This window comes from Nanorana parkeri, unplaced genomic scaffold, assembly GCF_000935625.1.
Source record: "Nanorana parkeri isolate BGI_ZX_2015 unplaced genomic scaffold, ASM93562v1 scaffold1427, whole genome shotgun sequence".
Taxonomy (NCBI): Eukaryota; Metazoa; Chordata; class Amphibia; order Anura; family Dicroglossidae; genus Nanorana; species Nanorana parkeri.
The window spans coordinates 152,704-168,703 of NW_017307695.1; the positions used below are offsets into that span (position 1 = coordinate 152,704).

The following is a 16,000-nucleotide window of genomic DNA, read 5'->3' on the forward strand; positions in this document are numbered from 1 at the left end:
CACACACATAAAACAATATTATTCTGGCGCAAAGTTTTTTAATTCTTATAAGATATATATGTATATATATACATACACAACCATGAAGGGGTATCGTAATTACTGCCTGTTGTTTCATATGTGCTGTTCATGTGCAATTGTAGCAAAATGCCTGATATATGTCATACACATGGTCTAACTCAGTCACAGTGTGCTTATGTTTTTTAAATAGTGGGAAATGAATAATGGATAAGACGTTGAAAAATCAGTGGTAATTAAGTTTCTGATGAAAGAGGATTGTTCTGCTGTTGAGAGCCTTACACTCCTGAAGAATGTGCATGGGGATGCATTAATTGACATGAGCAATGTTAAAAACTGGGTAAAGAGGTTTAAGAAGGGACAAACTGAAACTGTTGACAAGGCATTGAATGAGAAGCAAAGAGTGCTCTGTAGAATTTTTCCAAACTGGATTTAAAGCCTGGGTAAAACAGTGGTGCAAATGCATTGAACACGATCGGGACTATGTGGAAGGATAACTCTGAATAGAGGAATGTACTGTATAGGCCAACTGTATGTATGTTCATTACTTCTATCCATGCATAATTAAACATTCTATATTTCAACAGGCATTACTTTTTAATACCCCCTTGTATAATCTGTTGCAGATTTTTCTTCACTGCCTGTCAGAAAGTGAAGCGAAATCTCTCAACAGAGACTTGGATAGCCGTACAAACCCAGGAGATGTTCTAATCCTTCCCCACTGTCACTAGAATAGGAAATGATGGGAAGTAAGGACACAGGCAGGTAATTAAAACATGAGAGAGATTCTAAGCCTCCCCCACTCTGCTCTACTCTAATAGAAATGTGTTTTGGGTGGTCATAATCCTAACGACTTCACCAAAAACTAAAAATTATTGTGAGTTGAGCTTTGAAATGATTACTACATCTGATTCTACATTACTGATCTACTTAAGTGGCCCATGCTTTAAAAAAACAGGAATGAATTTAAGGTTGACCAGTGGTATTTTTACTTTTCTTTGTCACATCTGTTATGTCTGTATTCCTTATGGAAATGTGGAGTATTTAGAGAGCAGAGTGCAAGAATCAATTTAACTCTCTCCATGGTGGAATCGAGAGTCATCTATTCTAAGGGTTCAGAAAGCACAAAAATAACTCAAAGTGGCAAATCAACCCGCTGCAAGCCAGACTTAGTCCCCTGATTATTTTACAGGCTGAAGATGAAGAGTTGTTCAATTATTTTAGGCAAGATGCTGAGAAACTGTGCTAAAATTACCTTGCGAAATTGCTGTACCCCTTCCCAGTGTTGTGAGGTCAATTTAAACATTACAGCTTGAGATACATCCCTGATAGAAATTCTTACCTCTGACTGAATGGAAGAGTGGCTCGTTTCATTTAACCTGAGGAGGCTTGGCAGAGAAAAGCAGGCATTTCAACACCATAGACTATAATAATGGATTTCAATCCTGCGTCTCATGGGTGTGATCAGTCCAAATAATAAACTTTGAACACAGCTCTATATGGGCTTGCAGGAAAGTCACTTTTACGAAAAAGTAGGGGGAAAAAGCACATCTTCCTTTAATTTTCCTTTACACATGTGTCTTTTGTAATGACTTTAATACTGTGAAGATAGAGTTTCTACTTCTTCCACTTAATGAAGGTATAGTGTATTTTGAAAATGTCCTGATAGACATGTATGCTGTTATGCTGCCATATTCTTTGCCTATTAACTTGACAAATCTTTCAGGCCTGAATGAGTTAGGTGTGACAGCCAGTTAACAAGAAAATCACTGTGGTGCCAAATTTTTGTACAACCTAACTTCCTTACAGATACATATATATATAGATCTATATCTATAGATATAGATCTAGATCTATAGATCTATAGATATAGATCGATATATATATATATATATATGATACATATATATATGATATATATATATACATTGGAGTTCATCAGCATAAGAAAGGGGATGAACTAGGATTGGGAGAGGCTTCTAATATGTACAAAAGGTGGGGACTAACAAATCTATTCTAATACCAAAATGTCAAGTACACCATGGCTAGATTCACACCTTTAATTTTAATGCTCATTACTGAAACACATGGTAATGCAAGATAGTGTTGTAGTGTATTTCCATTCATTCTGCATGCTTTCCCACTGCACATATATCGTAGACATTAATCCACCTGAGGTGAGACCGCAAACCACAGATGTGAATGTGTTGAGTTCTGCATTGAGTGCTGCATTGTCAAAAATACATACATTCAGGCACACTGAGATCTGCCTAACACAACGCGCCTTAAAGTGATATTAAACCTTATTATTTAAATATTTGTATTCCCTCGTTCTTTAGTGGTATCCATACCATTGTCCCCAACTCCCCGTACGGGTGTCTCCATCAGCTAGCTGGCTGCTGTGGAGGCACCCAGGTGTGCATGCTCACGGCCATGCCCACACCTAGCTGTGTGCGTCTATAGACACACACAGCGTGAGGCCAGCCACACCTCACTCTTGCAATTACAGTTTGACTGACAGCAGAAGAAGCCTATGGCTCCTCTGCCCTCAGTACCCGCCCCCACAACCAGGGAGCTTGGGGAACGGAAATCTTCCTGGACGTGGAGGAGGATACAAAAGTCTACAGGTATATGTAGAGAGGCGGGGGTTTAAAAAAGTACTGGGTGTTCTTTACCTTAATGCAGAGAATTAATTAAGGTAAAAAACACCAAGCCTTTAGTACCACTTTAATGCACAAGTACACGTGCATTATGTTCATGCGTTAATGGACGCAAAGGTTTGAATAGGTCCTAAAACCTTCATTATAAAAAAGTAAGAGGACATTGTCTCCCTTTCAAACCTTCCTCCTTTATATTTGTATTCATCAATACAAGTGCATTTTAACTATGTGCTATAATTGCATGTCAACTATCCATAGAAACACACAATCTACTATTATGTAATTAATCTGACTTTGCTATGTAGGAACATCAAGTTTAGAACATGAACGGCAAGTTGGAAGCAAGTGAGGCGAGTCCAGTTTAAATTCCTTCAGCATAAGTGTAAACAGCCGAGCAATCTTGGTCACGAAAATGCAGTGTCAAAAGTTTCTAAAATATCTATTTACTAATGTGTCAGGATGCATTTATTTCTCTATTTAGTCAATAAAATGCACTGCAATGACAGCTAGCAGCTACAGCGATTCCCTGCACAAATCAGCTGTCATTGCAGAACATTTTCAATGACAAAATATAAAAGTATAAAGAAAAACAGTACAAAAAAAGGATATACTAGACATTTTTAACAGTGCAGATTAATGGCCAGGATTCCTTTTGCACTTCAAATTAATTACTGAGGGATTACTGGCTGATTATAAAGCCTAAGGGCTGGTAACAAAGGGATTAACATACCAGTGTGTAATACAAGATAGTGTTAATAATACAATAAATATAATTAGGAAATAACAAATATAATAAATAATAGGTCTAACTGCAATTGCCAAGCAGTCTTTAAAGAGACTCTGTCACTTTGCCCATTCAAGGCATCTATAAATCAAAAGCTTATTAATTGCTGTCTTGACAGTCTGAAATAAATCCCTGAACGGTATACATTATATCAAAATTGATTCCCCAATGTTGTTACACTTGGATGAATCCCTATGCTGCCTCTAAATACCAGGCCCCCAAAGCTGCATAGTGTAATACAGTAATAACTGCACTTTTGCTCCTAATACACAAGCAACATTTGTCCCAAATGAAGAGTTTGGTGCCAGCCCCCAATAACTATTTAACCTATGTGCCTCCATGTATGAGTTTCTCTATGGTACAGAACGCAATCTCAGTGGAACAAGAGGGGCAGCAGTACCAAACAACATAGGTACATAATTTTAGGCAGCGAATGTAGCAAAAAGGGTATCAAAGCAGGCCTCTCACCTCCTCCAGGCCAGGTTGGTGATGCAGCTGGTGGTCGCCCTATCCCAACTTTGTGGTTTCAAAATAAAATTGACCAGAAACAAGTACCCCTTGCTGTCAAGAAGAAGTACCCCAAGCTGCAGTTCCTCTATTCTCCAGTAGACATGTGCACCAGCAAAAAATTTGTTTAGTTTAGTTTCGTTTTGAAACAAAAAAATTTGTTTAGTTTTGAAACAAAAAAAATTAGTTTAGTTTCGTTTTTCGGGTCCGAAATTAAATATGGGGGAAACCTCACGCTTTTTTTTTTTTCATTTTTTGCAGACTGTAAAAAAAAAATCATTTTGCTGCAACGGAATTCGTCCAATAACGAATTTCGTTGCAGCAAAATCACATTAGGAAAAAAAAATGACATTCAGTCATTTAGGTCAATAGGAGAATGCCAATTCAAAAGCAAAGAAAAAAAAATCTTTATCCATTACTCTCCCTGCCATGGATTAGAACCTGCAACCTTGACAATGGCAATCCTGTCCTCTAACCACTACACTTTCACCTCTGTACTTTAACCATAGAATTCTTGGAGAGGGAAAATGTTGTAATTTTTTTTTCCTAATGTCGTTTTGCTGCAACGAAATTCGTCCAATAACGAATTTCAGGAAATCGGGAATTTTGCATTCATGTTCCAGTAGTTTGCTGAGCAAGGATTGCTCTAGGATTAAGATTGGGTTTGACCCCACAACTTCATATACAATGCATTAAACATGTATAGCATTATTTTAAAAAGTAGTAGATCACTCACGTCTTCTGTGTCACAATGTATCCGTATTTGTCATTGCTAGAAGATGTCACTTGGAGCTGTATTTCTTGCCTCATTTTCTTTGGCTGTCCTTGAAATGTTCTGTCACCTTGTGAAAAACTCTCCTGCACCAAGTGCTGATACTCAATCTCCTCTTTGGAATCTGAGTCAGACTCAGCGGATTTCTTCTGAGCTGTCAACTCTTTAGTGTATGTCTCACTTTTTACATTCTCAGTGCCAGCTTTCTTTTCATCATCATCGTCATCGTCATCGTCATCTGAGTTGTAATGGAAATCTCCAAAGTTGTTTAGTCCTTTGCCAAAAGGTTCTTTTAGGAATTCGTGTGGCAAAGAATTTCCAGTAAAGTCTTGCAGGTTCTCATTCTTTAGGTCTGTCTCTCTATCCTGTTACAAAAGAAAAAAATAGACTCAATTAATTTTGAAAAAAGAGTTATACTTTTTGTAAAAATAAAAGGTGAAAATACAGACAAAATTTTTTTTTTCTTGTCTTTATGTGGAGAAGCATTAGATGCTCTGTCAGGTTTTAGTGCTGTACATATTCCTATTGGGAAATTTTACTCTCACTTGCTGTCATGTCACTGGTAAAGGAAGTGAGGGGAATTCTTATCAACATGTACAAACTGAATAACAAAACAAACCTTTGTATGGAATTCCAAATTAAGTGGAAGCAAATCACATTGACATTTCTAAATATCAATGAAGCAAAACAAGAACCACATTTCTCACACAAATATGTAAGTTTTAAGGCATCCACATGTTTGTAGCTACAGTATATACCTTCCTAATCAGAAACATTTCAAAAGGTATATCATTTGATATTATGTTTATCCAGGATTTCAAAGCACACTCCTAATTGAAGCCTAACTCAGCCACGTTCTTTTCCATCACTTCTGTCCTGACTAGAAATGAGCACAATTGGGAGTTTTAATTTCCATGAAATTTCAGTGAAAATTTGGGGCAAAATGTTGGGAAAATGCATAGAATAGGAAAGGTAAAATTAGGGTGAATGTTGGTGTTTTTTAGGGTGCAACAGGCTTCTTTGAAATTATTCATGTGGTTTACAGAAATTAAAAAAAACCCATAAGGTACAACAAGTAAAACTTTGAAGAATGACAAGAGAAAAAGAGCAAGTTGTCCATCAAGTCTGCAACTTTTTGTTTCTTATTTTCTATATTTAAGGTTTTGTTTATTTATTTATTTATTGATTCTTAAAGTATGACAGTATGCAAATAAAGATGAAATGCAAAAGCAAATAGGAAAATAAACACAATTACAAAGAACACAAACAAACTACACTATACCCTTTTTTACCCTCTGAAAACATCATCTAAAAAGAAAAAAAGGAGATAATTCCCTTTTGTAAGCAAACTTCACCTTGGCAACTTTAAAACCTGTGTTGATGGGCTTTTGTTCACTTCAAATAGTTTTTATGATCAAAGGCAGGTCAGTAGGAACTGTCAATTAATTCTGAATGATCTCGGAAGCACCTAAATCTGATGTCAAAGTGATGTCATTAACACAAGCCCAAGACCTATTAACACTGGCCCTGACAAAAAAACGTGATGAAATTGGTAATTGCGTGGTGAAGTCAATTCAGCTGAAACTAATCTGCCTTAGATTGTAAGCTCCTTGAGGACAGGGACTGATGTGAATGTGCAGTATGTAAAGCGCACATTATGGGCGCTATATAAATACACATAATAAATAAACAGACAGCAATATATGGTTCAAATAAAGCAATATAAGAGGTTTAATCTCTTCCCTACTCTATCCAGACCATAACAACATTTTTTAACTACAGCTGGGCTTTAAAGAGGAACTGACTTCTGCAAACTGTGCCCAAAGAGGCAGGTAGAGAGCAAAGGACTATCCACCAGTATTGCCCGTGGTCTACCTGTGGCTGATATTTTCCTATTACTGACTTACAATACCTTGTTCTGTACTGTGTCTCTGTGTGGAGGTTGCCATCTTGGTAGAAACAGAGGGTTTTGCTTCTTCATGTCAGAGCCTTCAGCAAGAACAGTGAGCAGCACACTAGTGCCATCACCAATTCTCACTTCAACCGTCCTGAGACTAGCATCTAAGGCAAGCAGTGCCTTGGATTTCACACTGCGGGTATAGAGCTGTGAGGCTGTAGGCACAGATGTGTCTAGACATTCTTGCATACCAAGAAGTGCAGTGCTATTTTTTAGTAGGACTTCAAGACAAAAGGGCAAAATGACTCTTCTATTTTAGGTCCACTTTATGTACAGTATGCAAATAATGGATATTCAAGGCCTTGCACTCCCAAATCACAAACATGCATAATAAAAATACCTTTATTTCAGGCTGTGATGGTTTTGTGCTTGTTCCTTGACCTGCAATAGTAAAAAAGGTTAATAGTAATGGTCTTTACCCAGCACTTAATCAATAATACAGTAAACAATCACTTAATCTACTACAAAATTGGACTTTAAGGATCAAGCAGGTACCAATGAATGGACATGGTGATTACTTTACTATTGTCGAATGAGTTCTGTTGTAGAGAAAGCACCAATTACTCTTTGCATTTTTATTTATTCAAAGAAGCTGTTTATCTTCTGGACTAATGTGACATACTAGTATATTTACAATCACAATCTAGCTGTAAAATATTAATAGGACGAATTCTGTGCGTATCCTATGAAGCTGTATATTGACTGTGAGAAGGTGATGTACAGGTATAAACGCAGCTCAGGAAATCATTAAATTGATTCTTTTAGAAAGAGATTATGTAAATAGTATTTATTCTTCATGCATAATGTAAAACAGAACACACTATTACAGCAAATTTACTGCTTAACAAGTTTTCAAGAAAAATCTCCAGCAATTCCCAAATGGAGACTATTGACTGCAGGTCACAGGCGTCAAGTGATAAACTACACACAAAGTTATTTATGTAGAATTTTATGTACAGAGGGTTCTATTAACTTACATTCTGCTAAACTGAATACTGATTGTACTGCCAAGCTCAAAAGTTTTATGTCTGAAATAGTTTTTGTAGTAACCGTAAAATCATTTTATAGGAGTCCATTGAGGAACATAGGAAGTTTTTAACGTTTAAGTTATTCTGCCACCTATAGGAAGATTGGACATTGGCAAAGAAAAAAAAAAGTTTAAAAAAAACGGTAGGACAGCCCAGAATAACAGCTCCTACTACCAGCATGCCTCAGTTTTGTAGCAAAATAGTACCAAGAGCATGTTCATAAACACAGACCTGTGTCCCTTAATGGACACCAAAAAAAGGATTTTTATGGTGGGTTAAAAAAAAATCAAATTTTTTTTCATACATTGAGGTACACTGAAAGTCTTTAACCTTCAGGAAGACCAAAAGCAGTCCACCAGAATATTTCACAACACAGCAAACAATTACTATTAGCAGACAATTGCTAATATCCTGAGGAAAAAACAACAGAAAAAAGGGAGTGTTGTCTGCACCTCAAAGAGCTGCCTGAAGGACATTACGCTCAAAGCCGGCATCAGGCAAAGTTGAAATGTCCATATGGTAGAACCTAAAGAATGTATGAACAAAAGACCCGTTGGCAGCTTTAGAAATCTTGAAATATATGATCCTAAGCTGCACTCCATTATGGCCAATGCAATAAGGGGGACAACTTGACAGTGATAGGAATGGATTACACTGTGCAATCTTAATCATCATCAGTGCAGTTTTAATTCCATAGCGTCACATAGGTCATGCAACCAACATTTAGGGAGCCACACAGAGTCCCGTCCTCAAGGCAACACAGTGACAATATGTGTAAAAGAGAGACAGCATAGTATAGTACCAAAAGGCATGTGACACATGCTGAAAAGTCCAAGAAGCACTCAAAGATCTAGTACAGTGCATCTTGACAGGAAAGTGTGGAATGTTATACCGTATATACCGTATATACTGTATATTAAACCCTAATGGACTTCTCTTATTTGCTTTATTTTGGTGGGTTTTGATCTGTTTGAAACATGCAAAGAAAAATCTGTATATCTTGCCAGAATTTTTATAAGCTGATACATTTCTGCACTCTCTGCCTATGCTGACTGTTATATGTTACATTATTCCCAGCAAAGAAGGAGGAGAGAAAGGGGCAATGGGTAGTCAAGTAGTAAGGCACCTCCATATACAGAGTATCTTGAGCGAGTGTTGTCACCTTAGGACAGAAATTGTGTTACTGGCAGGATCACCAGGTCAAAATAAAGAAAAAAGCCTTAAAAAGTAAGATTAATGCAGCCACCACATCTAAGGACTGGAGGACTGGTAAGCTTCAATATATTACACTATTTTTCTGGGGTTTAGAAAGACTTAAAATGTATCACAGTTTTACATATTCCTGTGCCAACCTCTTACCTGCCCACTCATTGATCTATGAATGGGCATTGCCCAGCTGTTTAGATCCTTCTTGTGTTCTGCCCCTCATGAAATCTGAATTATAATCTTCTTTTCAGTCCCTTAAACTTACAATAGATGACACTGTGCAATGGTCTCTCCATAATCTAATTTGTGGTATATACTATTATATAGCAATTACATTACAATTTAGGATGTTTTCTACTTGCCTGGGGTTCTGGTTTAAGTATTTCATCACATCAAGAAAAGTATCCTCAAAATATAAAAAATGTTTTGGAACATGGAATCCCTCTGAATTCCCATACTTCATATGATCCTTAGTGTAGTGCTATGTATGCTACAATATTGCTGTTTTTTTTACCTTGAAAAGTGTCATTAACTCCTCTGTTGAGCTCATCATGTTCCCAGGTTTCATACGATTCCACTCTTTTTAGCTCCTGTGCTCCTCTTTCATTTGCCAGTTTCCTGGCACCAACTTGTTCACCATCCACAATCTGCAGAGTATCAGCAATCACATCTGCCAGTTCATCCAGCTCTTTTGGGCTAAGATTATCGATGTTCAGTTTATGTTTGCCCAGCTCCTTGACCACATTCTGGATAAAGGTTTCTTTGCAAAAGACAGACAAGGTAAAAGAGTGTTAACACATATATATAATTTATTGAGTACTATTTTGTAGAAAACTATTTTTTAAACAGTTTTGGTGCTCCTTTCCATAAGTGAGGCTTAGCAATCCTCTTTAACATGGCTAAAATAACCTCTGTTCAACATAGAGATGAAGTAAGGACCATAGTCGGACAGCTGTCATAAGCAATGTAAGGCTCCATTCACACTGAAGCGCATGTATTCATACAACGTATTCGGCTGTATGAATACATGCGGAGCCGCTCTAAACAGAAAAAACAATGCACTTTAATGTGCACTGTTCAGACTATTGCGAGGACTGCGCAGTAGGAAACCATGCGGCCCCCAAAGTAGTGCAAGCACGATAATATGGTGGATTCTGCATGTTCGCGGCTATGTAATAGCCGCAAACAAGCGGAATCCGTGCGAAATAGAAATGTTAGCGTTTTCGTCCCATGCGGGTAACGCAAACGCTATATGTAAATGGAGCCTGTGGGTCCCTTACACAGTGTCTGTGTAAGGGACCCACAAATATGCAGATTGATTGATAGTTATCAGCATCATCATTTTTCTTTGTGCACTACCCCAGTTTTATACATAGTCCCCTAAAGCAACATGGTAAAAACAAACACGAGAAAACATCAGTACAGTCTAGTTCTATTAAAAGTTGCCTCTTGCACTATAAATGAAACAAATGTCTGAAAATAAGCATTTATTACCATCCACAGCACTCAGCGGGTCATTTGGGTCTTCTTGGCGAAAACTGGATTTATAAATCATAGCTCCAAGACTTGGCCTTGTTAACACTCTAGCTTGCGCTCTCTGACGGTAAGACTGGATTTGATAAGTATTCTTTTCATCATCTTTAGGAAGCACCTTATCATATTGATTCAGTTGTGGGGTATGGTATTTATTAGAGTACATTAGAGAAACTTTTGCTCTCCCATTTGGATCTGGATTATCAGGACCATGTGATACAGGCTTTTGTGAAAGGTAGGTTTTTAATGCTGCCAGTAAAGTCTTCTTTTCACCCTGTGCTTCTGATTCCTTTTGCAGTTTGTCAGCGGAAGGTTTAGATAAGGTCTTTGCAACCATCTCAGGAGTTTTCTGATAGGACGTCGGAGCAAATAACAGACCTGGAGTTTTTCCCTTCGAGTTCTGAAAATAGAAAGAAAAACAAAGTGATTTAATGCCATATTAAACTTTTGTCATTTATATCCCTGACAATAACGGTGACACATTTTCAATTAGCTAAAACAAACAAGTAACAAAAATCCAATTGCTAATGTTGCAAATAGTCTTTAATTCAAAATGATCTTTCAGGATCCCCAGAGAAACTTTTTAAGAGTGGAATATCACTTAAAATGGTAGTTTGCTGAAATAAAGAACTTTGTTTTATATTTGTTTTGTTATAAGTTTAAAGAAAGCAGCAGTCAAGACACAATACTCAGCAATATAGATGTAAGGTGAAAAGCTATTTAACTGTGTAGAACAAAAATAATGTACTTAAAAGGTTTTAGTCTATGGATGTATATGAAACTTTTCTGGGACATGATGCTATTCCCAAATATTCATCGCCCATTTAGCTATTATGCAAAATGTAGTCTGATTAATCTGTGAACCCCATCTCTTATTCCTCCAGTCACAAGCTGCTGTCAATAGGATCACCAAGGTTAGCCATACCTATTGAAATCTGACTGTTTGACCATAATTTTGATTTGATTCATTAAATTAATAATTCACTATTTATGTATGAAGCAAAAAATAATATTGCTTTTCATCATTGCTTTATGGAGTTCCTGTTTTGTACGTTTTGAGTGCAGGTGCACTTTGTAGTCCTATTTGCTACAGCAAGAGTTGAATTACCCTGTGTTAGCAGCTCAATAGACAGTTGGACCACTGCTCAACACAGGGTCTGCCACACTCCCTGTTCAGCGCTCCAATCAAAAGCACTGCTCAGTGACCAAGTTGTAGACAGGATAGTGATGGAATAGAAGAGTAAATTGAAATGCAACCTGAGGCATGAAATCATAAACCCATTATTTATGACAGAAGAGGGCTTTGAATTCTTGTTAAAAGTAGCATCCAGCCTTTATGTCACAAAATATAACATTCAGTTTGCTGTGCACAAGTGCAGAATATAAACAAATGGCACTTGGCTCTACTGCGCTGCACAGTACAGTCCATGCAACAATGAGACCCCTTTTGAGGCAAGAACCATTTTCCAATCACATTGTGGGTGGGCCATGGATGAGGTTGTAGTACCCTACTGTAATGTAGTCTGCAGAGAGGTCTCAGGGATTGCTTGACGTAATGTTATTACCTGGTCTGGGATTTCAAGTCCCAGAAGCCCTTTCTGCAACTGCCCACTGCAGTAGATTGTAGATGATAAAGACAGTTAAAAGTCGTAAATGTATTAATAATTAGTAATGAGTTCACATTCATTTTAACAATAATTGAGTTTTCCTTTAAAAGAGAACTATAGCCAAACCTTTTTTCTTTGGCTATAATTCTCTTTTGGGTCACAGGACTACATGTACCTGACAATATTGTCGCTATCTACCCTGCTGCTTGATTGACAGCTGACTCTCCCTCTCTGAAGTTTGAGCCAACTGTGCCCCCTCCCCTGTCTGTCCCTCCAATGAGCACTGGAGAAACAGAGAGGGGAGGGGGGAATCCCTGCAGGGAACAGTGACTGGCAGTCACTGCTCTCTGCAGGGGGAAGCTGTGAGCTAAGCGATCAGCAGTTTGTGAACTCTAGTTTGGGCCTCTATAGTACAACATTGTTGTTTTTATATTTCAAATATTCATGTAAATGTTTTTCTTTACATCTATATTATTTTACTATACCAACACAGTAAAATGTTTTACTGAAACTTCTGTATAACTTGATTGTCAGAAAATGTGACTCCTAATTACTTCAGCCTATTTTTCTCTGTCTCTGTTCATGGTCATTAATTACCGGCGATTATGCTGTACTATTGTTTTGCCATTGCATTATGAAAACCTTATTGGTATATTTACTTTATTAAAAATCCCAGCAGGTTACTTGTCCTTTTCTAATTAGGCCTAATCATGAACATTCTTCAGATTTCAGCTACAATTAAGTGCATATCTGAGGCTGTGTTCAGTTATGCAGAAAACAAATTCCATACATACACAGTCTTATTTAATAAGGCAAAGAGCAAAGCGCAGTAACCCCTATCAACCAGTCAGAATTCATAATTTAACAAATGCTGTGAAGGAGGAGGGTAGAGCAGATATGCAATGACCTTGTTTCCTCCACTGATTAAGGTTTTACCAGAATTTTACAATATCATGTTTAGAAGCTACGCTTGTCCTGTGTGTCTCCATGCTATCATGGCTATAAAGCCAAGATAGGCTGTTTTTACCGGGTTTTCTACAGTATGAAGAAAAAGCAGCTGACAAGTGAGGAATGTGATCATAATGAAGACTGAGTAAGGGGTTGTGTGCAAATGGCATCAGAGTCAAAAGCAGGGAAATCTCATTTAACCACTTGAAGTCCGCGGTGTTACACGCCCTTCCTGTCCAGGCCATTTTTCAGTATTCAGCGCTGCAGTACTTTGACTGACATTTATTCCGTCATGCAACGCTGTACTGAAATTAATTGTATACTATTTTTTAGGGACACATAGAGCTTTCTTTTGGTGGTATTTAATCACCACTGGGGTTTTTATTTTTTTCTATATTAAGGAAAGATTACTGAAAATAAAAAAAAAACAGTTTCCCCTATATTAAATGATAAAACATTTATTATTACCCAATGTTTTGCTAAAATATAAGAGGCGGGGTCACGTTGGGTAAATAGACACCAAAAATTGGCCGTAGGCGACACTTTAAAAGCTTTTACGGCTCATCTGTTTAGTGTTATCAGTGATTGATGGCCCTAGAATGATTGCTCTCACTCCGAACGCCTATTTACATTTATATGTGCAGAGATCTGCTTCATCAGCTTCTTCTTTCTGGCAATAGCAGCTAGGTGACTGACAGGTGAATGCTGAAGTGATGTAATATACATCACTTCTGCATTCAGACCTCGGAGGCAGATCAGCAAGGAGGAAGATGCTGATCTCCCTCCCATCTTACCTCCTGACGCCCTCCCAAGCCGGTCCCTGGCCGCAGATGGGCTAGCGGATCCCGGGATTGAAGGCGAGGGGTCAGTCGGGGGGCGGTAGCAGCGGCACTTGAAGGGGGCACAAAGACAGCACATACATACGATTGGCAGGCTATAGAGTGTGTATGTGAAACAGCCGGTAACGACTGTAAAGAACGGGCGGGTTTTTTCTGCCCTAGCAGGAAAAAAAAGCCGTCTGGAGACGGCAACCCGCAAATGTGAGTCTGCCGTTGTCCGTTATTTCTCAACGGGTGGACGGCAGGAGGTTAAAGAGTACGTAAAGCCAAAACTTTGCTTTTTATTTTATATAGAGCAGTGAATAAATATTAGTTAGGACAGCTGTCTATTTGGTTCCGTCAGGGAGATTTACCTTCACTTCTTGTCCCAGAGACACAACAAGAAGTATAAGGAGATCTCTCCAAAGTGAGAGAATATCTCCTCTTAGACAGATGAAACTTGATGGACCAGTGTCTTTATTCAACCTCAAATACTATGTATGTCACCAGAAAAGGTTTCCTGAATGGACATTTATTGCTCTCCTCCAGTTCACGTGACAACTGAAAAATTGATTTCCCATCACTTTCTGTACTGGAGAAAAGGGTCACCAAGACCAAAAAGTGAAGGTTAATCTCCCCTGCGGGGCACAGATAGAAGTAAAAAAAAACTGAAAGGGGTTCTAACTGTTTCACATTCTACCCAAAACTAAAACAGAGGAAACTATATTCAGTTAAATAGAAGTCATGCTTTTAGATTCATTTTGGAAAAAAATGGATTACACTTATAGTTGGTGGCACATGTTACAATCTGATTGTACAATGTACTCTTATAGGGTTATTCACAAAAGGGTGAAGAGTTGGGAGAAGGCAGGAGAAATAAACAATCTAGGCCAAAATAGCTGATTTGGAAAAATTATCCAATTCAGCTCATGTTCCAGTCCTAGATTGTTCACTCCTCCTGCCGTCTCCAAACTCTTCACCCTTTTGTTAATAACCCTGTAAGTGTTGATCAGAAAAAAACAGAATGGTACAAACATTTAAAGGTGTGTGAGCTAGCATGAGATTTAATCAACCTACAACCTTAAAATGAAGGGGTCTATTCACAAAGCTGCCGAGGGCAGCCGAGTGAATGACCGATCAGAAGTGAAGTGAGCCGAACACTGTTCGGCTATTCACTTATATATCTACTGTGTATAAATCACTGTGTATAAAACAGTGATTGGTTAAGTCAGAATTTATTTCAATAGATCTAAGTAGATTGTAATTCTGGCCACACACACTTAACCTCAACTTTTGATTAACATTTCTTACAGGGATTGACTTTCTCTTTGTCTAAATGTTGGCGATATTTCAGAAAAATGTCGCTATTTGTTGAAATGCATTGCCGAGCGGGTTATAGAGTCTCCTTCTGCAATAACATGTACTTTTGTGTATTATCATTTTTGTTCGATTTTTTTTTTTTTTTAAACAAAAGTAAACGTTGAAGAAACAAGAACATATAAAATTTAAAGGAACAGTATACAAGAATATACAGTAATTGTATTTTGTTTCTTTATTATGTATTGTTATATGATTTTTTAAATTAAATAATTGCATTCACACAAAAAAGGTAAAAAAACAACATGGAAAGGTTTTCTTAAAAGTTGCTTTCCCAAAATTGTTTTCCTGAGCAGTCCGCAGTTCAAAATTTTAGGCTAATTTGACTAAAATTTGACAAAGGCTAACCATTAATTGCACAGCTAAATTATTTCACCAAAATAGCATATCTATTTCTTACATTTTCATAGAAATGTTATTTTTTTAATGTTTGTTATATTTACTTTAAAATGAACCTGCAATGACAGAAATATGGGTCTGCCATTAAGGACCATATTATGAAAATATTAATTGCCTGGCTGTTATGCTGATAACGTCTAAATAACCCTGAACAACTAATCATATACAGTAAGTCAGAGAAAAGTCAGAACTCCTTATCTGAATACTTGTTCTGGTACAAAGACCTAAAAGATTAAAGCTATGGGATTAGCATGACAGCCATGCAGCTAACATTTTCATCAGGAGAGGAAATCAATGACAGCCTGCATGTTTATTAGAATGGTTTTGTAACGTGTCATGACATGCAGTTACAATCCATCTGTGATATGTCTGGGACACTTTCCAGT

The 16,000-nt window shown here is 37.5% G+C and overlaps 1 protein-coding gene across 1 annotated transcript in view; it reads right to left on the reverse strand.

The window, feature by feature from the left end:
* Nucleotides 1–16,000, reverse strand: part of LOC108798207 (receptor-type tyrosine-protein phosphatase N2-like) — a 300,545-nt gene that overhangs the window by 54,137 nt on the left and 230,408 nt on the right. The window contains exons 6-9 of the mRNA XM_018569937.1: nucleotides 10,427–10,865; nucleotides 9,447–9,692; nucleotides 7,039–7,079; nucleotides 4,706–5,106 (exon numbers count right to left, since the gene is read on the reverse strand). Coding sequence (XP_018425439.1) covers nucleotides 4,706–5,106; nucleotides 7,039–7,079; nucleotides 9,447–9,692; nucleotides 10,427–10,865 — 1,127 coding nt within the window. The remainder of the gene's footprint in view (nucleotides 1–4,705; nucleotides 5,107–7,038; nucleotides 7,080–9,446; nucleotides 9,693–10,426; nucleotides 10,866–16,000) is intronic.